Below are 24,416 nucleotides of genomic sequence, written 5' to 3' on the forward strand. Positions count from 1 at the left end.
TGCACAACAGAAACTCATGATTGGGTTTTATTAGGCTTTGGAAAGGAAGATTACAGAGCTGCTATTGATTACAGTTTGCATGTTTTAACTTGCCCTTTTTTGTTATGCTGACAGATGAGACACACGTCTGAAGGGAATGATCATGGCTGTGTGGATCTAAATGAGGTCAACCATTTACTGGCTTGACAGAGGTGAGGAAGATTACTGGAGTCAACGGAATATTGACTGGATCATCCTTAAACAAAACAAGATAGTGAGGGTGCAGTGAGAATGTGTATTGACTGTATGGTGCCAATATCTCGTTACATGACAAAAGGCTTAATAAGAGCATGGTAGTCATTTTTAAGTCAACAACAAAAGACCATCTTCAGCTTAAAGGTGAATCCGGAAGGAATCATCAACAGTGAAAAGCTTTTTAATCAGTGTGGTTTTCTTGGCAGGCTGTTGATGAGACTAGAAGAATGTTCTGCAGGAGAAGAAAGAAGAGTGAATTAACAACGTTTAAGATGAGAATAGCAGTTGCATAAAAAAAAAAAAAAAGCTGTTCAACTTGCTGTACTTTGTTAACTGGACCGCTAAGAAAGGTTTCATCAGGAAAACATGATTTTATACTGTGCTTGCTTCAGGCACTGCACATCAAACACAGCAGACCAAGACACATGCATGTGAGCTTTAGAAACACAAGATAATCAGGGCTTAAACTGGACCCAAGTTCTCTTGTCTTTTCTTTTTTTTTGACTCAGGAATTCTAAACTTTATCATCAACTGAAAAAATAACCCCGATCAAACCCTGGAAATGTACGAATTTTTACTGTGGCAGAGGAGGAATCCTCCCTACAGGACCACCCGGTGTCACTTATGGCATGTGTTAAAACATGTAACAGTCCTGGGGAACAACAAGAACAATCAGAACTGCTGAAGGCTGGCAGGAGTCCTAGGCTGCTTTTATGAGTGGCCATGACCTGACGACACAGGACAATGCCACAGAGGCCACACATGTACATATGTGTTTATATACGGCTCACTGGGTCAGGATTTGGCAGATATATGGTGGGTTGCATTAGTACTAAATGTCTTCACTCGAATAGCATGGCTGTTTTCTTGAAAATAGGTAAGCTCTAACTGTAACACACAAATCTGGCAGCTTGACAAAGATGAGGGGAAACAAATACCAAAATACTTGTTTCTTCTGATTGACATGGAGACTGTGACATGTGCTGAGGGGAAAGAATGGGGCCAATAAGATGCCACACCAAACATCCCCACTGAGAGGTAACAGTGAAGAGGAAGTTTGAAGACTAAGTCGATTACCGGGACGAAGGTGAGGTAGGAGGAGGGAGGGCTAGTGCTGAAGTAGGTAGCCGTGTCTGTACAGAGCTGCACTGCCTTCAAACCCCTTTCTGTTCACAGTGGGACTGACTGATGCTGACTTGCTGCATACACGAGCAAGCACACACACAGACACACAAGCCACACTGTCACATCCTGTAAACTAATGGACCAGTTTCATTAGATGATGGCTCAAATGAACAAAAAAATGCGCCAGATGTGCATTTTAATTGCAGTATAAACACATGCGAAAAAATAATGATACATGTTTGGACATATTAGAGCATAAATAATGATCAGGAATGCTTACACTTCATCTTCATATTCTTTCGGAGGGGAAACACTAATCACAACATCAATCCAGTCCTAAAGATAAAAAACAAAATGTACTTTTATTTTGTCTAAATCAATAGAATATATGAAGCCTGACTGAATCTGCAAGTGAGAGTGTGACAACAAGCACACACAATCAATCAAGGTTGATGGGTTTTAAGTACAATCAATAAAACACGCTTATGTTGTAGCTGCTTTATCTTTCCTTTAAAAAAAAAAATATGGCATTTCATTTTTGTCTAATCTGAGTCCTACCCCTCCACTATTCCAGGCCCGAGCCAGATAGTTTTGTCCCTCGGTCAATGTGGCATCAACCAGGATCTTCCCATTCACGGCCATAAGTTCATCCCCGGGTACAATGCCACCTACAAACAGACACATCAGAGATGGTTCACTGCCAAACAGATTTGTTCACAAAAGTGACACACAGAGAGTCAGTCTGCGTGAAGTGGCGTTCAAACACTTGAATCTCAATAAACCGTAAACATGTTTTCCCCCACAGTGATGCAGGGTTGTCGTGGGGAAATTTGTCCACAAGGTTGCATCTATCTTAACTGTGTGAACTAGGAATGGTTGATTTCAAGTCTGTTATTAAGTTTGAAAATTAAAACTGACCGTGCTTATCTGCAGCGCCACCTTCGTACACAGAACATATCACCAACTTTCCTAACGGAGAGTCTGCACCTCCCTCCAGAGCGATATCAAGCTGTCCAGTCTTAAAAACGATCGACAAAAACAACACCATCAGTCATGTTTTAGAATTTAGCGTACTTAAAAGGTGATAAGTGAGATTCCTCTCATCAATAATGTTTGGTATCTGAAGTGAAGGCAGGAAATGTAGTCGCTACCTTTTTGATTCTCAGCAGTCTCACATCTCTCCCTTCTATCTGCTCCGAGGAGAACTATTAACAAAGAAAGGATTGAAGAAGGGGAAAGCACAACACAACTCTGCAGTTGCAGAGGAATAAGTAGGCTAAATCTATAAATAGAGGTGCCAACATAAAGAATGGCTTCGTACTCTCTGAATATGTATTTGGCAATGCTCCGCAAAAAACATGACTTAAGACACCCTTCGGGAGTTATTAACCATGGATGCTAGGATGGATAACTTGGATGAAGAGAGGACTGCTGCTCTACAATAGTTCAGGAAAGTTATTATATGTTCTCTATGAAATCAAACAGAAAATTATTCACACAGAAGTCATTTTAATTAAATAACAAACAAATATAGCTAACATCCCTTCTCAACCTGGACAGTCAATGCAGTTATTATGTTATTGTTGTTTAATTTTTCAACAGTTAGATTCTTCTTAATTGTTGTAGTAAGGCTAGTTCTAAGATATATGTTGTGTAATATAATTCACAATGGCTGCCATAGGAATAACAAAGTTAATAACCTTAAAAAAACGTGTTGATGTGGTTAATTGAAGCAGACGCACAAGGTTTACATCAGTAGTTAGCAGGAACTAAGACCTGTTAACTAAATACCACTTTCATTTTAAACTGCCAAATATCGGTTGCATTTTCTGCAATGTTGTAGTGATAACAAGATCAGGCATACAATACCATGGAGTAGGGATCAAAATCTTCCTCGTATTTCTGAAATTCCTGAAAGAAAATCAACATGCAGTTCATTAAAACGGATCAATATGTCAATACGGGGTTAACATATATATTTGACACACACACACACACACACACACACACACACACACACACACACACACACACACACACACACACACACATATATAAAACAAAAGAATCTCTGAGAAATCTCGGTGAATGTCAGCTGTGTAACAAGTCACTGAATGAGGTGCTAGTCGGATTTCCTTTGACAACCAGTTCTATGGTAAACTTTTTACAACCACCCTGAATAAATGGAGACCAAGGAGACACTTAGTTATTCATTCAAAAACCACAGTGTGCTTTCAAAGCCTCACACTTTAATTCAATACTGACAAGAATAATTAGAAGGAGCGCACACAGAAAATCATTCCTACCAAAGACGACAGCCATTTCATTTCAAAGGAAGGAAACGGAAAAAAAGGACATCACATTTGCCCACCTACGTTGACTAAGAGAGCCATTTTTCTCCCTGCAGAAAAAAAACACATTAATCTAACTCTTCATTTCCCGGACATAAAGAATGAACCCATTTGTTACACGTGTTTTTATTTGTTGTGGCTGGAGACAGCAGTTGAAATTGGCCCATACAATCTAACCGATGTGGTTTTTGGAATAATACATACAGTAAATCTAGAGAGACTGATGTTATCTGTCTCTAACCAAACTGGAGGTACAAGAAAAGGTAAAACAACCACCTTCCTTTCCTTAAAGCTATAGTGTGTAGTTTCTGTCTCCCCCCATGAGGAATTCTAAGTAATGACAACAACACTGTCGGTGCATCCACATGATAGAAGCCTTCCGTGATCGCGTACGCGCCCCTACCCCTCCTCCACGCAGTTGCTAGTAGCCTAGGAGGACACGCAGGATTAAAAAGACATAATGGACTCTTCAGAAGTAGTAATTCTCTTCACTCAAATCTCTGCGTGGGAAAGTCACCAGGCGCCACAATCTTCTGAACATACTGAGAAATACAGAGAGAGTTGTGTGGAGCTTTGTAACAACTTATTCGGCAATGGCTCTAATGTAATAACAGACGTTCATTAATATCAAAAAGTTACGCGCCAAATCTTTAAGTAATGCACACTGGACCAACCAACGTAGAGAGACAGATTACAACCAATTGTAGGACAGTTCTTGACGAACAAACCATCAGTTGCCAGGATAGATCAAAACCAATAACCGCAGTAAGACTGTGACACCCATTCCCCACCTGTGTGTTCACAGCACAAATTGTGTGCTCCAAATCAATAAAAGGGCACTCATACATAAGCCACACAGCTGGACCTAAAGGCAGTGAGGCAGCCAAATGAGAGAGGACAAAATAAAGGAAGATCACTGAGACTCCAGTCAACCGCAACAAAACCTGATGTGTGAGCATGGAGACAAAAAGTGCAGAAAGAACAGGAGAAACAGCAGCAGAGTAATAAGAAATCAATACAGGTGGTGATAGGTATGGGTTACTTGTTGTTTCCTGTTTGATTTAAAAGACGAGTTGTAAGGCACCATCCGTTTCAGCATCTCCGGAGGCTGAAACAAAAGACCAGGGAGCAGCTTTTAGCGGACAAATGAAAACAACCACAACCCTCGCTTCTATGCTCTCTGGTTGAAGGTTTTAAGTTTACTTCGCCTCTGAACACACCAAGCAACAGTGATGGCTGTGGTTGGGTGCTGTCAGAAGTGTACTCGGCTGCACCTGTACCCAAACCCAACAGTGATGTCTCGGTGTACTGACACACCATGGAGTCCACTGCTACATCACTGCAGCAAGGTGAGATGTTACCCCACTGAGTCAACCATGCTATACAAGTATAGGTATGAGCAAAGGTAATTCTTTCTTACAATAAATAACAAGTGTTCTGTTCAATTACATTTACATCATAAAACGTTTTGGTCCAGTTCACAAAGTTGAATAACTAAGATCAGTATTGTAAAAGAGAGGACTGGCTATTATATTTTTATCATTGTCAACGAATCCCACGAAAAGACAAAAACCAACAATGTATTCTATCTCTCAAGACTTCTCTTTCCTCGGGCACTAAGCCCCACCTCCATTGGTTCCAAATAAAGATGCAATTCTTAAAAACTAAATTAGGTCACTAATAAATGGTTTCCTTATTAAAAGGGCAACTATGCCGGGGGTTTTTTAGCTTAATTTATCTTAACTGAACAGCTTCGGAGTCATTGGAATGGTTCTATGACTTTTTTTCGAGTTGAATGGTGGTCGTCTCGCTTCCCCCTAGCGCCTGTGAGCGGAAAAACCACCCTTGCAACTTTGGGCCGGCCTCAGCGTCAGGAAGTATCGCGCGATGTCAGGTCTCGCGATGTAATAAATTGCTTCACGGGACTGCACACATACAGGAACCGGCTAGCTATTGTTTAAGAACAAGGTAGCGATGGAGTTTTTCACACATCGTCATGGCTGAGCCGGCAAAAAAGAGCTAGGTAAGCATTGTTGAAGGAACAGAGAAAGAGGAAACAGCAGACTGACCGAGCGAGGAGTCAGACACGAGTAAACATCCTACCTGCGTTTTCAGAATGGCGAGTACTGAGACAAACAGAAGCCTGCAAATCCGATGCTAACCTGGTGTTCTTGCTGTTGCACTTGTAAGTATCTTTGATCAGAAACTTTATCTGCCACAGAGTTTCTTGTCAGCTTGATGTTGGCAAACGCAAGTTGATTCTGCTCCGACAGCGTTCTAAGGCCAGTGTAGGAAAAAATAATAATGTTACGGACCCGGCAGAGAACGGTAATATTTTTGAGAAAAACCTCAGTGGACATGGCTCTGTGTGTTCGCCGGCTTCTTTGAAAACAAATGCACATGATCAGAGGGAGAAGATGGGAGGGGGGAGAGTCGCCAACGAGTTTTTACGACAGCATTGCCAAATGTCTATTCTGAAGCTGTAGGTGGAGGAGCTCTATAGAGAAACCTGCGAGCAAAAAGCAAAAAACTGCATAGCGCCCCTTTAAATAAGGCTAAAAAATCGTCACAAACAGCTGAGCAGTGTCGTGTTTAGCAAACATTACTCAAACAGGAGTAAATATTACATTTGTTGGGGACAAGTTTCAGCCATGGCTGTCCCATAGAGGAATAAGCTATGTCAGCTATGGCTAGTTAGTAGATCAGTTCAATCTAAGTTCTGGTCTTTTCATGAGATTTGTTGACAATAAGAACAATATGGACTATTACCAGTCATATCCTTGCTCTTTAAGTTCTATGGCCCATTTCTCTAGGCTGGTGAAACACAGTGAGCAACAGGAATCCTATATTAATACTACAGCATATGGTACACCACAGTCCTTGGGAATATACCGCACAAAACATTCAGCAGCAATTTTCTTTCTAGATGTCAATATTTACAATTCAACTTATGAAATACAACATATAAAACTGTATTTAAAAACATCAACAGTATCGTTGTGTGCAGCAGCAGTGTAGACTACAACGATTGGGGTAAAATATGTCGGGGGGGAGTGAATGATTTATGGCTTCAGCTCCTACAGTCAAGGTGCTTCTCAGCGAGGCAGCTGCAGAGCTTCTGCTCAGATGTGAATGTGTGACTCTATTAATGTGAGGCAGATGGTTACTGGAAAAAGGTTTTCCCAAAGTAAATGCAGTTTGCAAAAATAAACAATATTATTTGGGCAGTTTTATTTGAGATTTTTGACAAGAAGAAGAAATGGCTCCCCTGTGTGATCTAATAACCACAGATTGGCTTTCTGCAAAACAGCTGGAGAGTCTGGAAGACTTCCCAGGACTTGAGGAAAAGTGTGATGGCACACTGTGTCAAATGTCTAAATGCTTTATAGCCATATTACGTTGAATCAGCGAGGATTCATGCAGGGAGCAGGTGACTGCAGTGTGGTGTGTGTCATACCAGGGCATCAGAACGGACTGCAGCTCTGAGTGGATCTGGTCGGTGGGTCTGGGACTGCGGCAGCATGACGGGTTTAGACATGACAGGGGCCATCTGATGCCTCTGGTTGGGGGGACTAGGAGCTAGTTGCTATTGGAGAAAGACCATGTTTCCATGCAACAGCTGAGTATAGATCTTGTTTTAGTAAACTTTTTACAAATGTATATAGCTTGTCATTTTAACTAAAAATGGAAGGGGTGTTTGCAAAACTTCACACCAGATTTTTACAGAAAGACACTCACCAAGGGGGTGCTTGAATTGGAAATACGACTGGCATGGGACGTCTTTCTCATTACCTGAACCACAGTAAAATAAAATGAATATTTCAGCCCTCTGGTACATTCAGAGCACTGCCGGAATATCAATGCAACACACACTCAGACTCCTCCACTATCAAAGCATGGCTGAGGTTTCAATGCATAGCCCACTGGATAAAATGCAAATGTACAAACAAACGAAAGCACACACATTTTTTTTTTAAATCAGCTCCTGTCATCATCAACACTACACACCACGCAACACTCCACTGGGTTTACCAATCCACACAGCTACAAGGCAAACATCAATAATGACTAGCTGCATCTCAGAATTCCTTTTCCTCACCTGAAGGTCAAGATCATGTACTGTGACTCATGACGGTCATGCTAATACAGTGTCTCACTCTCTCTTCATGCATAAAACATTCCAACACATAAAACAGGACATGCACGTAAACCTGAGCATTAAAGAGGATCAAGTTCTGCGGCCTTGAAAAAAACTCTATGAGCACTCAACATATTTCTTTAAACTGCTAATGCAAATTTTCATAGATGGAAAAAAGAATCCTGGCCATCTATCAGTTCAACAAGGTACTAACACAAAGTAAAAGCCAGTCCAACACATTGAACACTCTAACCTTTGGACTAGAGGGGTATGACATTTCACTGGTGTTGGACGAGTAAATCCCTCCTCTTGGGAGGTAGCCGCCTGCCTCCCACTCGCTCCTGTGCTCTGGAGGACTGGGAGGGTGTTGGAGGTGATGGTGGTGATGCTGGCGGAACCCGCTGAGGGTTCCTACTCGTTCTTCCGAGCGTTGCGGGGGTGGGGGTGGAGGGGGAGGCGGAGGAGGTGGAGGAGGAGGGGGTGGCGGCGGAGGAGGAGGAGGCCGTGGAGCAGGCTGAGGGGAGGATGGAGGCCACGACGACTGAGACGGAGGAGGATAGTGGGAGGAAGGCGGGCGATGGGGTTGGGGAGGCTGAGGGTGAGGCCTGCGCCCCTTGTTGGCCGAGGTGGACGGGGCAGATGGAGGTTTTGTAGCGCTGGGTCCAGAAGGAGGCCGCCGCTGTGGGGGTGCTCGAGAGGAGGGAGGGGAGTAGTTGGGTATTGTGGGATTCAGTTTGGGTGAGGGTGGAGGGCGAGGCAAGGGAGGGGGAGGCTGGCTAGTGCTGGGCTGGGTGGGGGCCAATCTCTTCAGAGGGCCCCTCAGGCTCTGATCCACGTCACCCAGCTTAATGTCATCCAGGTCAGTGGTGGCCAGGTGGAGGCCGCCAGGGAAACGCTTCACCTTGGGCTCCAGAGCAGGAGACCGTGGCGGGGAGAGCTTAAAGTCACAATAACATGAAAAATGGACTGGTTTCACCTCATGTGTCAATTCCCATGTTGACATATTACAAATTCAGGCAATCATCAGAAGGTAAACTATTGTCCTATTCCATGTTCTTCTTTTATTCTACATGCACACGTTGTCGATTTACGGCAAATGGTCTAGCGCAGTGTTTCTCAAATGGGGGTACGTGTACCCCTAGGGGTACTTTGGAGGACTGCAGGGGGTACGTGAGATATTTAACAAAATGTTTAATAGTTACAAAGCTGTTGTCCAGAACATTGTTCCTCTTTATGTAGACTTTTTTTTTTTTCCTACCAAAAATGTGACATTTGTATTTCTGGCTTTTTTCTTCTTATGTCACTGTTTTTGAAGTTTTTGATACTATTTTGATCTATTCTTGCCTTACTTCCTTCCTTCTTTCTACCATCTTTTTCCAAGTTTTTGTCTTTTTTACAGTCTCTTTTCTCATTAGCATTTTCTCAAAAGTTTGAGAACCAATGGTCTAGCGGACCTTTTGAGCTAAAACATTATCATGTAAATATTGGAATCAGATTATAGAATGTTGTGGTTGATTTTTGTCTTTTTGTTGTACTTCACAATTCATACTTTTTAACATTGGAAGTGAAATAACTGTAACTGTCCTTCCCCAATTCTTTTCACTCAGACACCAACTAAACATGGCAGGAAGGAGTTGTCTCAATGCTAGAATCATCTACTGTATTAGAGCTCTATTCATCTCCTTGCAACAGTAAAAAAGAAATTGGCTTATAACATAGTATAACTTTATAAAGGAACAACAACACATAACTGAGGAGCTCTGAGTGCAGAGAGGTTATGAAAGAGGAGGTCTCACTCTGTACCTCTGGGGATTCATTCTCCACACAGGATATCTGCTCCAACCGAGTCTGACAAAGACGCTCCACCCAGTGTTGCACTTTCTCTGACTCCTCGAGGTCTTCTCTCTCCGTCTCTGAGACCTGGCACATCACAATACAAACAACAATGGTGGCATTTAGTTAAAACCACGACTTGACACCCTGAAAGTTAACGTTGCCATAAAGTACATCATAAATATTAAATGGTTTCATCCACCTTGTAACTTTGTTCAGTATTTAAGAAACAAGTCCACTCTACAATTGACTTGGCTAAGTCCGTCTTTTCCTACCTCCTGGACCAGCCGACTGATCTTGAGTTGCTTCTCTCGTTCATACATCTCTTCCTTCTCCTTGGCGAGTTTCAGCTCAAACTCCATCTCCTTCTTGTTCTTTCTCTGCTCCTGCAGTGTGTCCATGTTGGACCCTTTCTTCTTTTTCTTCTTCTTTTCTCCTTTCTGAGGTGTCATCAGTTAGTCAAAATAAAAAAAAAGAGCAGGGGACAGACAAATCTGCCACTCCAAACCACCCAGCATGATGTGCAGAAATAGGCAGTGACTCAAACACTGCGTATGACGGATAAAAGCCCGGCAAACAACATGAAGTTTTATAAATATTTCTAAGAACAAAAACTCTGATCTTGAATTATGCAACAGCAACTTTGTCAAGATGACATAAGAACCGATTATCATTCCTTTGTCGACACGCTCACACCACTCTGAACTCAGGCAGCTGACAGTACCTTGCGGAGTGATGGCAGTTTTCCCTCATATCGATACAACCAGCCAAACGCTAAGGATGGAGATGAAGTTTGTTAAACTAGAGCCAAGGTTAAAACACAGTCTCAGCAAACTCCAAGCAGTGCATCTATTTAAAAAAAAAGAAACATTACACTAAAGAAGCACAACACAGCACTCAAAGAGAAGAATGAGAGAAACAGATTGAGCCTGCTCCATTCAGGCACTCTGAATAACAACTCCATTTAAAAACCAAAGATGCAAGATGCGTTTTGGTGATGCAGATAAAAAGACAGCTTTCAACTACTGGGTTTTGGTTGTGTGTCATTAACTTTCAGCAGGATCCCGCAAAAAATAATTAAAACCTATTCAGATGATACTGAAAATTAACTATCCAATGGTTACATTTTGGTTGTCAAAGGAAATCTAGCACTAGTCTGTGTTCACGCTGGTTAGCGTGAACATCCTGCGACAACAGCTGTGACAATGGCAGCTGAGGCTCCAGACTCACTTGTCTGTCCTGTTCTTCCTCCTTGTCTTCCTCTGTGAACGAGCTGGCTTCATCCGCTTAGAGGAAAGGCCGTCAACAACAGCACAGCACACAGAAGTGACAGAAAGAGAAACATAGAGCGTGCAGAAGAGAGGAGGGGAAATTAGATGAACACCAGGCAAGAGAACCTTCTACAACTCAGGAGAAAAGTAAATGGAGGATTCGTGCATTTCAGGACAAAGACTCATTCAGGTGTCCTTACGAGAACTCTTGGCCTTGGTGGTTTTTGTCTCAGGTGGGGTGGGTTGTGGGCTCTTAGGACTCTTGGGTCTGTCTTTGGCTCCCCAGTCCTCCTCCCACTCTCTGCTGTGCTCCCTCTCCACAGCCTCAATCCTACAGAGGGCGTAAAAACAAGAGAGCGGTTTAAGATATTTTATATATGTCGTAAAAACAATACCGAATTGGCACTTTATGGACATTGATTAAATGCACAAAATGAGGTGTATACTTCTCCATCTCTTTTTTATAGCGCTCCTCTTCTTCTGCAGCTTTCTGAGCGATCTCCATCTTTCTCCTGATGAATATACGATAAATATACAACATAAAACGCTGTCCATACAACATGCTATAGCACAGGGCTGTAGATACAGAATATACTGTATGACTTTAATCCAGTTTATGAGTGTCAGCCCTGCAACACATGATATGCAGTCCCATTATTCGTCGCCAGATATTGCTGGCAGCAAAGCACTAAGAAAACAGAGTGTGATGTACCAAAGGAGCAATAAAGTCCTCAGTTAGTTAGAAATCAATGTAGTCCCTGTTTACTTTCTTTGCACCTGATATATGTAAATGTATGTTTGTTAAGTAATGCCTAGTTGACAGGGACATACTCTTTGTTCACACATTAAGAGTACTCTTTTTCTCTGTTGTGTTGTAGTGTAAGGAGAGCATGGAATGGCCTGAATGCATTTGAGGTATTTAAATTTGGGGTGACAGGAAAGGTTTTGATCTACAAAGGAAAAGGAAAGAACTAGACTATTGTAAATCCAGACTTTGGCACTGAAAATGTTGGAGGCTGCCACTAAAATGCTCAGAGGGATTTCTGGAAAACATCAAAGTAATTTCAGTCAACACCTTTGCTATTGGGTGCTGACAGTCAGTCTCAGATTGACCGCATGTTGGTATTTCCCAAGCTAATTAGACAAACTGAGCCTTCCAGCTGAAAGTGGAAACAAATCTACTGGCCACTGTTAAAGCTACTTAACTTGCAGAGCTTTGGAGAAGCAGAGCATGTCGTATCAAAGTGTGCAACAGTGTGCGTGAGAACCAGGGATATCCATTGCATTAGTTTGAAATATATGTAATAAGCTATAATTTAAGTTTGTGTGACGATAACTTTTTAAAATGAATGAGATCCAAATTGCACTACTATGGAGCATACTTCTCACATTTCATGATAATAGACTCAGAATCAGTCTCTTGTACAGGCACAAGAAGACAACTGTCATTCTTCTGCCATGCGACAACAAACAGGTTGCATTTCAAGAAGAGGAGAGTTTTGTGCTGTTCACTTACTGCTTCTCCTTCTCCTGCTGCTCTTTAATGATTTTGTTGGTCTCCAGTGCCACCCTCTTCTGGTGCATCAGCTCCTGCCTATCCAGCTCCCTGCGGGCCTCCACTGCCAAACGCTCCTCACCTGTCATGAACAGCTCCCTGCCCTGAGAGGGTGATAACAGCCAAAGATGACAATCAGGGAAAGACAACGTGTACAGCTTTTTGGCTCTGGAGACCGGCAGGCAAGCCCGAAACAGTCTCCCGCACCAGGGAAAGAGGAGACGTCTGTTTTTGTCACGTAACATCTTTGAAGCCTCACTTACAACCTAAGAATCATTGACATATATAGTGTGTGAGCAATTTCTATAACTAGTATATAATTACTATGTATAAATATAATTACTATGTGTGTATATATATATATATATATATATATATATATATATATATATATATATATATATATATATGCATGCAGGTACACAAACATATAAAATACATACTAGAAATACTGTTGCAGGGTTCCCTGTTTATGTAGATGCAAATAAATAAATGCATTAGACAGGCACCAAGGAACATAAATAAAAAGGTAGGTAAATAAGAGGGGATTGCATGTCTCAGTCACACAGCCGCCGTCACTGAGTCCCGAGACCTGCCAAGTGATTGACCGATGATAAATGTTGCTTCTGCAGACAGCTGGGCTAAGGCACAGGCTGGGTAATGTGATGTCTCCAAAACAAACAGCACATTCATTTGTGCGTCACATGAATGCAAAAGGGAGAAGGCAGATGTGTGTTAATCTCTTAACTGTTTTACGTTTTGAGAGAATTACATTTCCTCATAAGCAGATTCAAAGGTAATCACGCAGATTGTATCTGCTTCCCAGGTTTTTCCTTATCTTCATTCTATGATCCCAAACACAATATGCACAACACTCAGCCATTGTACAGTATATACACAATTTTGTTTGGCCATCAACACTATTATTGATTTGTTTGTTTTTTTTATTATATTTGACTGGTTAGATACCTTTTTTATATCCTAGAAACTTGGGAGTCTCTGGGAATCCCTTTAAATGTAAATACTCTACATGTAAGAAAAACACAGCAACACGTGTCACCTTATCTAGGGTTATTCACTTTTAAGGGTTGAATGTCTCATATGCAGATGTAATCATATGTATCTTAAACTCAGTGGTGTGTTATGTTGTCTTTGAGTGAATTCAACAATGCTCACAAGAGTTATATGAGGAAAAAGAACAAGAATTATGAGTTGAGCTGCAAAAGAAATGCTCTATGAGTTGTTGTTTTTTACTAAATGTAATGCATTTAGAGTGTACTTACAGCTCCTGTCAGAACAGTAATAGTCAGACTCCTGCCGCTCTTCAAGACTCTCACAGCCTGGGGAAATATCAAAAAAGAAAACCTTTAAATAATGCCCTGCATTTGTAAGACTCTCTTAGAAAGACATGGCCCATGTGAAGAATGTGATATGTGTATTTAGCAGGGTGTGAAGAAATCACCAAATCCTGGTAAATACTGCAGGCTTTGTTTTCTCCATCAGCCACTTTGGCAAATAACCATCAGCCATTTTTTACTACAAAACCATATTGGCTGGTTAAACACTAATTTGGCTTTGGTTCTGCAGCTCAGTGAGCTGAGCGTTGAAAAAACACTGCCAGTGACATAAGCACAGTTAAAACACTGGGGCTTTGGATACAAAAAAATGGCAAAATGTACAAAATTGTATGTCTATGTTAAAGCTGCCAATATTGCAAGTGGATAATTAAGTGAAGCAAAATGCACCTCTTTGTGGTCCGTATTAGTAAAATCCACCCCGTTCACCTCCACAATCTGGTCTCCAATCTAGATTTCAGGATAAGACATAGATGCAGTTCACAGCAGGCAGATATACGAGTCTCACTGTTTCATAGAGGCGTTCTGGTCATTTGGAGAAATCACCTCAAGTCCAACTTCTGCAGAAAGGGAGCCTGGCTTGACATTACTGATGTAGATGCCAGGTTTCTGGGTTGGACCGCTGGAAATGCTGATGCCCATACCCTTGGTACCCACGAGGCTGAGGAAAACCTTCTTCTCCTTGATTTCTTTGCCTCCAATGGATGCCAAGCCCGCAATGCTGCTTTTTTTCTCCTGCAGCAGTACAGAAAGTCCATAAGTTGTCTGTGATGCAACTTTGGAAACTGAAAAGCAAAATGTGGAAAACAGTGAATGTGTCTCCTACCCCTGACTCAGACACAAACTGGTCAACAAACTGCCACTTGAGGGGTTCATCTGATGAGCTGGAGAAATGGAGACGAGAAAAACAAATGAGAACACAGCACGTTAACTCCCCATTTCACCATTTAATCGGCAGATAGAAACTATATTACCATATTGATTATCTTACCTTTTCACTGGGATCATCCCCACATCTGCACAAATGGAAAAAAACAAACAAATTAAAAATAAAATGGATGATGCCACAGATGTTAAACAATATTCATTTTAATGCACATCAATCATGCTACCGTTGTTGGAAAATAAGTTTGTGTTAGACGTACGCCTGACTTTGAGTGACACAATCTTCTTCGTCTTGATGAGACTCACAACCTCCTCGTGGATACAGGAGGAGATGGAGTATCCATTGATGCGCACAATCTCATCACCGACCTAAAAATCAACACAGGATGGCATATTATGGATGAAACCTTCACTTTCAATATATCAAGCCGGATCAGAGATGACGTTATTGCTACTCCAACAACATCCCTGTCTCTTGAATTTACCAGCCACAATATGATTTATGAACCTTGTCATCTATTTACATTTAGATGTTTTAACCATTTGCATAACTGCGCTAGCTTAGCTACCACACTTATATGCCAATGTCTACACAGTCATGTACTATACATAACACACATAGGCACATACACACACACATACACGGTCAGATTCATCTGTGCTGTTGTTTTCTATCCTGAATCAATTTTATCAATTCATTTGTTTGGCTGCTTTAACTTAGATTTAAAAGCCTAACCAGGGGTGGGGGCTGTAAATTAGCCTCAGCTAGACACCCTATAACAGTACATCTGTTGCATTGATTATCTGTATGTAACAATGTGTATCTGGTCCCTGTAAAATAAACACATAAATTATAAATAATGAAATAAATTTCAATTGAATCGACTCAACCTGTCTTTTAGCAGGTAATAATGCATACTATTGCATACTACGATATTCCTTTGAATGTTGAATCATTTTAATAAAATGAATTTGAACATTTCCATTAGTACCAGTAGAAATGCTGCCATGTTTTACACTGACTGTGTCTCTCTGGCTTTAATCCAGATATTAGACAGGAGACTACAATCTACATAGGACATTCACTTTTTCTGCCATGGGAGGAGTTCTTTATTTTGTACTGAACATCCATCTGGGTGAAACTGGGCCATCAGTGACAGACACGCAATCTCTGTGAGAAGGTCATTTAGAAATGATGATTTATTTCTCTCTTTTTTTTCTTTTATGAATATCATATCATAGTTTCTGTTTTAGTTGTTTTGTATATTTATGCCTATGTAAAGCACTCTGAATTGCCTTTGTGTCTGTGCCTTTGTGTCTGAATTGTGCTATACAAATAAATTGCCTTGCCTTGGCTTAAATAGCATGGTGCTTTACCCCACCTAGTGGATTCTGGTATTATGACCTTCTAACAACGGGTAATCTGTATAATATTTACATTAAGAAGTATACTGATTAAGTGGCATGCTATAAACAAAATTACCATTTCCTAACATACAGTATGTATGCAAATGTTTACCATGTAACTGAATAAAAATACTGTTGGTATACTTTATCAAAACTAGTACTATCAAGTACTACTTGCAGAAGAGCTGCATAAAGTGCACAGATGATGGGAAGAGTAGTAAACTAGTACTACTGCTACTATACATGACAACATAATGATTCTACATATGAATAGCTCTTTATTTGGTACTTTAACTAAAATAGGCATTTTGTGTTTTAAAGGTCCAGTGTGTAACGTGTTTAGTTGTTCATTATCAAAAATCTGTGTTGCCCGTTCACAAACTTGTCCTTTTTCATGAATATTTACCTCCACCATCAATTCCAGGTATTCCTATTGGCTTGAAATTTTTACATTTGCATTTGCATTAACTGGGGTAGACGCTCCATATTCATGCGCCGTCTTGAAATACGTTAGCCGGTAAGGGACATACAGGACATACTGCTCCGCTTTTTGCGTTTCCTCTGTCACATGATAAACTCACAGGTGCTGCTAATGCTGCTAATGGGTATTGTATCTTCCCGGCCCCGGCAAGTTTGAAGAAGGAAACATGGAGGACCACACATATTCAAAATCCAAATTTCAGGAACAGGAGTCTTCTTCTTCGCCCAGAAAAAGAAAAAGGATATTGAAAAGAGCAAGAGACCAGCTTTTTGAAGCATGAAGGCTACCGTAGCTGTAATACGTACTTTGAATTGCGTGGTGTGAGAGGGTTGATTGCGATATATGATCTCAACGATCTAGATGGGAGAAATTCCCACACATTGGACCTTTAAGAGTATAAAAAACACGTGGTAACATAAAAGGAAAAGAAAAAAACACCACAGTTAACACACACATATGCATACCTGAAGGCCGACATTCCCGGCCTGACCGTCTTTGACAATCTGTGATATATAGAGACCACTGCCAAACTCCAGCCCTCCTCGGACACTCAGGCCCAGTCCATCGCGATGTGTCCGATCCAAACGCACCTCCTTGAGCTTTCTGCATAATCAGGAGAGAGAGGAAGATTGTAAAACAGGATGTACGAGCCAGGTAAAATTTAGAAATGGAGAAGAAGGATGATGATGATGATGATGATGATGATGATGATGATGATGATGAATCATTTCATTTCGGTTAACATATATGAAAAAAACAATTATTTCCCACAATTTGCCACCGTAGCTAAACCGAAAAAGGAATAGGCTGAAGCCAAGGCTTATTTTTGTCCATCCTATAATCCCCATAGAATCACCCAGAATCCATCAAAACTAAATGAAACTAAATACTTGAGTACAATCCTAGTAATTTTACAATAATCAAATTACTTCATAACACTTGATTATTTTAGATTTTAAAGCTTTTTCGAAACTCAACAGAGACGTACACACTTTCAACTCAACATTATGTTCGTTCCATAATTTAACCCCCAAAACTGAAACACATCTAAATTTGACATTAGTCCTCACTTTACAGTTTCAAAATTAGAGAACCGTCTTGAATTATAATTACATTCTCTTAATTTAAACAAAAAAATGAATACAGGATGGTTTCAGTATGGGAAAAAGGAGAATACAGAGAGCATGGGGGATGTTTAGAGATATTATAGTCTAGTTAAATTGTCTATGTAGGGTGTTTTCATTACGTAGGCACATATGGGATACAGACCAGATATACACCAGTACCAGGACTTAAAGCGTAACTCTTGCCAAAATGCAACCTAGGGTCTTTTTTTAATGTACCCAAGACAAACTTTCGTTTAAAAGTATAATTAGGACGGAAACACCACTTTTAAGATTCACCATATTGTCGTTTTTTTTGGTCAAATGGCCTTTTGAATGGGAGAGCTAGGGGCACTACCATGATAGCATCAAAATCACCATTTTTAAAACACAAAGAAGGCTCGACACAACATGAAACTTTGCTCGAAGTATGACCAGGGTCTCCGAATGCAACGTAACAGGGAGGAGAGTAAAGATGGAAAGCTCCTAAAGCTTAGTTCCATATAAATGCACGGATAATTTGTTGTTTTGTCGTTAGTGAAAAACAATATTGACCTTTTAGTTGAAAAAGGAGCCTCATATAAGAATGACATTTCCTCCTATGGAGTCCGTTCATTCGCATTCGGAGATCGACTCTTTTTGACTGGCAAGATGGCGGAGAACGTAAACAAACAACTGCTAAAGTGAGTTGTTCAAAACCTTTCTTTTTAGTAAACTCTGGGTACACAAACAATGTTCTCAATGCTGGAGTTCATGTGTAGAGACCCTGGTGATACTTCAAGAAAAGTTTCATGTTGTGTCGAGCCTTCTTAATAGCATAGTAGTGCCCCTAGCTCTCCCATTGAAAGGCCATTTGACCGAAAAACTAAAATACAGTAAATCTTAAAATTAGGTCCTAATTATGCTTTTAAACGAAAGTTTGACTCGGGTACATTCACAAGAAGACCCTAGGTTGCATTTTGGCAAGAGTTACGCTTTAAGTCGATGCTGCACTCACCGTGACCTCTTGGGGGTGAGCAGGTCGTACTCCACCTGGTGTTTGAGTGGGATGAGAGGTCGGATGGCATCAAACAAGGGCAAGCGCTTTGGTTCGTTGATGACCAGTTTCAGGTCCCCCACCAACACTGTCAAATCCATCGACCTGAAAGAGATGAGAGGCATAACTACATTTTTAAGTGTTGTATGTTTTTTTATATGACTTCTACCTTCTGGGAAGATACAATATAATATAAGGTCCCCTAGTCAAGACTGAGTGACTTTCTACAACGTATTGTTTGAAAGAAATCTAGTTTGTTAGAAATACAATATGTACTGCAGTTATAAAACAAGAATAAGGAAATTAAAATGTTTTGGTACTTGCCAATAAATGCCAATATGATGTACTGTATTTCTAAGTGACATCAGCTTCATTAAAACAGAACTGAGAATGAACTGAACAGGGGGTGGACCAAAACCTGACGATATAATGAAATCCGAAACAACAACACTGGAGATTATACTTTAATACTTACCGTAGACCTCGCCGAATTCTTTACTTGTTTTATTCATTTGTTTATTTCTATCTGATAATGATTGTTCTGTAAATTAATTCTACATTTAAGGGATTTAATGGGTAAAAAGATCAGTCAGGAATTCATTGCTTTCAGTGACAGACGCAAAAAGATCATTTTAAAGGCCCGATGTATAGTTAAAGAAAAGTCACTCCAGAAATTGTCTAACACTACTTTTAACAGGGGCACATTCAATCTCAAAATGGTGTGCAACGTTTTGCTGTGGTTTCCAGGTTATACGATGTGTCTGGAACGGTGTGAAACTGGCTTTGAGGTATGTTTTCTCTTTCTGTTTGTGGGTGTGTCAGAGGTGTTACCCAATGAGCAGTGGCGTGTATGTAAAAGCATGGTAATAAGAAATGTTCTGGCCTGTCAATGGTTACCAAATCTGGGCCAGATTAGGCGTTGTAGACACGGGCCTATCCCGGCTCAGACACGGCTGTCGGACAAAACGGCGGCCACCACCAAAATGGGTTCTGGCCCGTTGATGGTTGCCAAATCTGGGCCAGATTGGGCGTAATAGACACGGGCCTATCCCGACTGAGACACAGCTGCCGGATGTAATGGCAGCCACCACCAAAATGGGTTCTGGCCCGTTGATCGCTGCCAAATCTGGGCCAGATTAGGCGTTGTAGACACAGGCCTATCCAGGCTGAAACACCGCTGCCAGACAAAATGGCGGTCTTTACCAAAACAGCCACAAGATTATTAAAGTCCTCCTTAAAGAGTACTCCAGGATTTAGCTTTGCACTCCTTTAACATTGTCATACTTATAATGGATGGGTTTTTTAAGCATCAATATTGATGCAGCAGAACCAGAGATATTGTTTTTTTAATCCCACACATTCTCCTTCCTGTCAAAACCTGGTGCCTACATTACCCACAATGCAACTTGACGACTGACAGTTTGGTCGGGTATGTTAAAGAGCAGCTTTTATACTACCGTACTTTTCGGGTCTTAGTTTTTGATTCAGGACTCCTATAGTGCAGCCTGACATGATTCACCACACAATAGACTACGTAGATCGTCCGGAAACTCTTCCCAACATCTGTGCACTTTATGCAGCTCCTTTGCAAGCTCGGTTTAGGTTCCTCCTCCCCCTTGCCAAATAGTTTACTATTGCCTATTGGCTAATAGTGGCTGTAGCCTCGAGCTGCTGGCCTCAAGCAGAGATGAGGAGTGGGTTAAAGGTCTGAGATGCTCACTTCTTTTTAACTCTAATTTTCAAACTTGTGGCTTTCAGAGTCAACTGAGGCTACCTTAAGTGACATCACTTGAGGCAATTTATCAAACTTCACGCTGGCCCTCTGGAGCTACAAAAGGTTTTACACAACTTATTTCTTACATATGCTGTAGTACTCCCCAAGACCTGTAAACAGTCTTTGATGTTTCAAATTGGTGGAGTCCCATTTCCAGTTTAAACAACAGTAAACGTGCATAACCATACTATTTATGCTGATACTGATGGGGGGAAAAGTCCAATCATCTTTCTTTCACAATTCAAAGGAAGTAGTAAAACAGCAAAGTAAAAGCTACTGTGTAAAATCTGTCCACCTGGCCTCCTCTTTAAATTATTAATAATTGCATTCCATTTCAGCCGTGTTTGGAGGGTGAACATAAAAAGAGCTTTTGTGGATAACTGGCCAGGCATGTCGGAGCACAGTGGAAACTGATCAGAGGCTTAACCGGTAGGGCCATAGAGTTCTGGCTCTGTACAAAGATGAATTGAAACCTAGACCTGTAACGCCCGCCCCCCCCCCCCCCCCCCAGCCCTCTGCTGTGACTAGGCTGTTATCAGAAACCCCAATGGAGTACAACGTTTAAACTGGAGGTCTGTGTGCATCAGAGATGTGTGTGACAAGATAAAGAGCTTCAGAAAAAAACTACTGTTAAAAGTTGGTGAGGAGTTAGTAGAAGTTAAAAATGCGTTTGGGCATCATTTCAAGAGAAAAAAATGAGCCTTTGATCTTATACACATATGTCTTTTTTATATGCTAAATGTCACATGTTGAAAAACCCGGGCTTCACTAATATCACTGGTTTTATCAGTTCTGGCTTAAAGTGGTAGTTATTTAAGGACCCAATCTATTCAATAACCACATTGTATTCTGATATAAATATAGAGGTGTGAATATACAGATGTGTGCATGACAGAGACAAAACAAAAAAGAAATTGCAACTTTCTCGCAGACGCAGACACACCAAAACCACTCTGAGCAGTGACAGATGGTACTCACTGGTGATACATGCGGAGGACGTCGTACAGGTAATCCTTCTCTGCTTCATTTTCAATCAGCAACTCCACCTGCAAGAAAGAACAAACATCTGGTGCCATGCTTCTTCTCACTGCTGAATCGGGGGAAATGTCAGCCCACAGACACACTGTACCTCTTTCCTGTGGTCCTGTCAACACTGTTTCTCTGTCTAACCACAGGGGAGTAAGCCATCAGTCTATTTGTGTGTGTGTGTGTGTGTGTGTGTGTGTGTGTGTGTGTGTGTGTGTGTGTGTGGTGTGGTGTGGTGTGGTGTGGTGTGTGTGTGTGTGTGTGTGTGTGTGTGTGTGTGTCATACAAACCTGATGGTTGCTCAGCTGCAGCAGAATGGTTTTAAGGAAACGTTTCGGCCAATCACTGATGTAACACATTTCACTTTAGATCTGACTAAATCTGTCCCAAACTACAAGCTGCACGCTTCAAACCCAACCAATCTTTTACCAGAGTGGTAGTTTAAACTAGGCTTTGGGGATGATGAGGCTCCTTGGACTAAAGCAGGTGTAATGGACAGCCCTTCCCTAATCATCAAACCACTGAGAGGGAATAATGGCAGTACAGCTGAGGAGAGGCTGTAGTAGGAAGGTCAGCAGTGTCATCTTACATCTCAGACACAAACAGAGGTGAACATTTACACCCAACATTCTCTCTCTCTCTCTCTCTCTCTCTCTCTCTCTCTCTCTCTCTCTCACACGCACACTCACCTCATCTAGTGTGTAAGTCTTATAGAGAGCAAAACCTCATGTACACCACACATTCAGACTCTTCTGTATAATGTTATACAGAAATTAAAGCATTGGTAGAACGACTCATTATTATAGTAATCATAACTGTAGGACTGCACTACGTGGACCCTGCTGTGACGGTGTGTGTGACATGGTGTTTATGACTGCCATAAAATTCTCTGGCTGAGGGCAGTGAGACACAGTCAGCCACTCCTGAAGCCTGAACTGCATGCAGACTTTGGCACCATAAACCAATAATGTAAGAGATGATTTGTCAGTTGGATAACCATTTTAAAAGAGCACTGTCTAGTTTAAGTTTTCACAGAAAAATAACCTATAACTTTGGACACAGATTGCAGTACATACAACGAACCCACAGAGAACAAAACACCTGGCACTTTTAAATTGACAAAACCGATAATTATTCTGCAAATTTACAGTAAATCTACACAAACTCTCAACCAAAGAGAGCTACACTGACTTTGATGTCCCAAAAAGAAACAAAGCCTGGTTGTGCCATGCTGGCCCCTCAGCCTCTAATTAAACCCATAAATTGTTCCATCTCTTCTGCTCAGCTGCTCATCTCTGACAGTCTACATTATCTAATGCTAAGATGCCCTTTGTGAAGAGCCTGCAATATGCGACACTGCCTGCCTGCATGAAGCACAGATGGCTGTGTGATGATCCTACATGTTCTGGGGCTGAAAACGCCCTTAACATATCATGTTTCCTTCCTTTCCTCCCTCTGTTATTTTTTACTCATAGTTACCTTTTCAGGCTGTTATGTGCTATCACGAACCACACAACATAGTATAATGTGTGCTTCATTCATGGAGCCATATACCATGGATTAAAATAACATTTATTTTATCCTGGAATTCAGCTGTATAATGTTTACCTGAGCCAGAACAGGCATGGGACAAATACAGAAAGGATGTCCTTAGAATAGACATAACTAACAAGAGATCGGCCTAATACCATCTAAAATAACAGTTGTGGGAACTGTAAAACCAAATGAAAACCTATGAAATTAATGTTATACTTGACAAACCAAGAAAACAAGTTATTTCAGTTGAATGAAAACTCATTAATCTATTTACAACTCTAATAGTTTTGTCAATTATTTATCCCAAGGGCTTTACGGTTAGTGACACTATAGTGATACATTATATTTTGACCGAGAAGCTACTGCCATACAATTTCTAATTTGTGCTTAAATGTTATCCTTTTGAAAATACATTTTGAATTATTTTAACCGTTTACTTTTTCGTGAGGCTGTCGGGCAGGCCTATGTTGGCGTAACATCCCACTGAAAGAGACACCTGAGCCAGTAAGGTGACAACCAGGTAAGGAAAAGGCTTTTTGAGGGCTATTTTTGATAAATGTAATCAATATCCGAACAGGACAATGTTTGTATCTTACCTTGTGCCTAAATTCCCGAGCAACTTTCCGCTCCATCGCCGAGAGACAGTAGCCAGCCGACGTGAGATCCCAGTGTCGGTGACAGTTTGACAGGACTGGACCAGGGTCAGTACGTCAAGCTACTCGTAGTAAAATTAGAGCTTCCGGTTAAGATTTTCATAGTAAGACAATAATTAACAAAGATAAACATGGGGTTACGAATACCACCAAAGTGAACAATCACAAAAGCATCGCTTAGTCAGGCTTAGCTTACTCTCAGGTAACTGTCATGTGTGTATACTTCTTTGTTCTCCACACGTCAATTTCAGGCTTTTATTGTGAAGGCATCAACATGGTTTACCTTCTGGTTTTCAGCGAACTGTCGACAGATGGTGCTTTGCCCATCAATCATTTAGTTATTTAGCCAGACGCTTAGTTAGTTTACATTAGGAAATATCTGTATTGAAAATACACATTTTAAACCGACGAAAGTAGCTGGACCAAAGGAGCCAATTTTCTTTTATTCAGAAAAATCTTGTAATGGAACATTATTAATCATGGTTGACTCTTGCTTGAAATGCAATAGAACTATACTTACCCTAGCTGCCACATAACTGACATTATAAACTATGTGGTTATTGTCTTATTAATTGTTTAATGACACTCTCACAACGCAAACAGAAGCCTAGTCCGCCGCTGGTGGGCAAAATACATCAAATGTCTTCGCTACC

At 41.0% G+C, this 24,416-nt stretch overlaps 1 protein-coding gene across 3 annotated transcripts; it reads right to left on the reverse strand.

The window, feature by feature from the left end:
* Positions 1-24,390, reverse strand: ush1c (Usher syndrome 1C). 3 transcript variants are annotated; one of them, XM_078257567.1, is made up of 27 exons: positions 24,284-24,390; positions 23,707-23,825; positions 21,527-21,594; positions 18,736-18,879; positions 17,100-17,238; positions 15,008-15,116; positions 14,854-14,878; positions 14,689-14,746; positions 14,409-14,597; positions 14,253-14,312; positions 13,791-13,847; positions 12,469-12,611; positions 11,399-11,464; positions 11,153-11,283; positions 10,406-10,455; positions 9,957-10,121; positions 9,652-9,768; positions 8,102-8,785; positions 7,449-7,502; positions 7,168-7,296; positions 4,753-4,818; positions 3,229-3,270; positions 2,511-2,564; positions 2,278-2,377; positions 1,918-2,027; positions 1,640-1,695; positions 1-466 (listed from the first exon to the last, which is right to left on the reverse strand). In XM_078257567.1, exons 2-27 carry the CDS (start codon positions 23,740-23,742, stop codon positions 454-456), a joined length of 2,865 nt encoding a protein of 954 aa, XP_078113693.1. In that variant the 5' UTR covers positions 23,743-23,825; positions 24,284-24,390; the 3' UTR covers positions 1-453. The 3 variants fall into 3 exon arrangements, with proteins under 3 accessions (XP_078113693.1, XP_078113694.1, XP_078113695.1); XM_078257569.1 differs by lacking the exons at positions 1-466; positions 24,284-24,390 and adding an exon at positions 806-1,433 and having other exon boundaries at positions 23,707-24,256; XM_078257568.1 differs by lacking the exons at positions 4,753-4,818; positions 7,168-7,296; positions 7,449-7,502; ... (2 more) ...; positions 9,957-10,121; positions 10,406-10,455 and adding an exon at positions 10,912-10,967 and having other exon boundaries at positions 24,284-24,382.
* Between the last annotated feature and the right edge of the window lie 26 nt (positions 24,391-24,416).

Source organism: Sander vitreus, chromosome 8 (assembly GCF_031162955.1).
Source record: "Sander vitreus isolate 19-12246 chromosome 8, sanVit1, whole genome shotgun sequence".
NCBI classification, from domain to species: domain Eukaryota; kingdom Metazoa; phylum Chordata; class Actinopteri; order Perciformes; family Percidae; genus Sander; species Sander vitreus.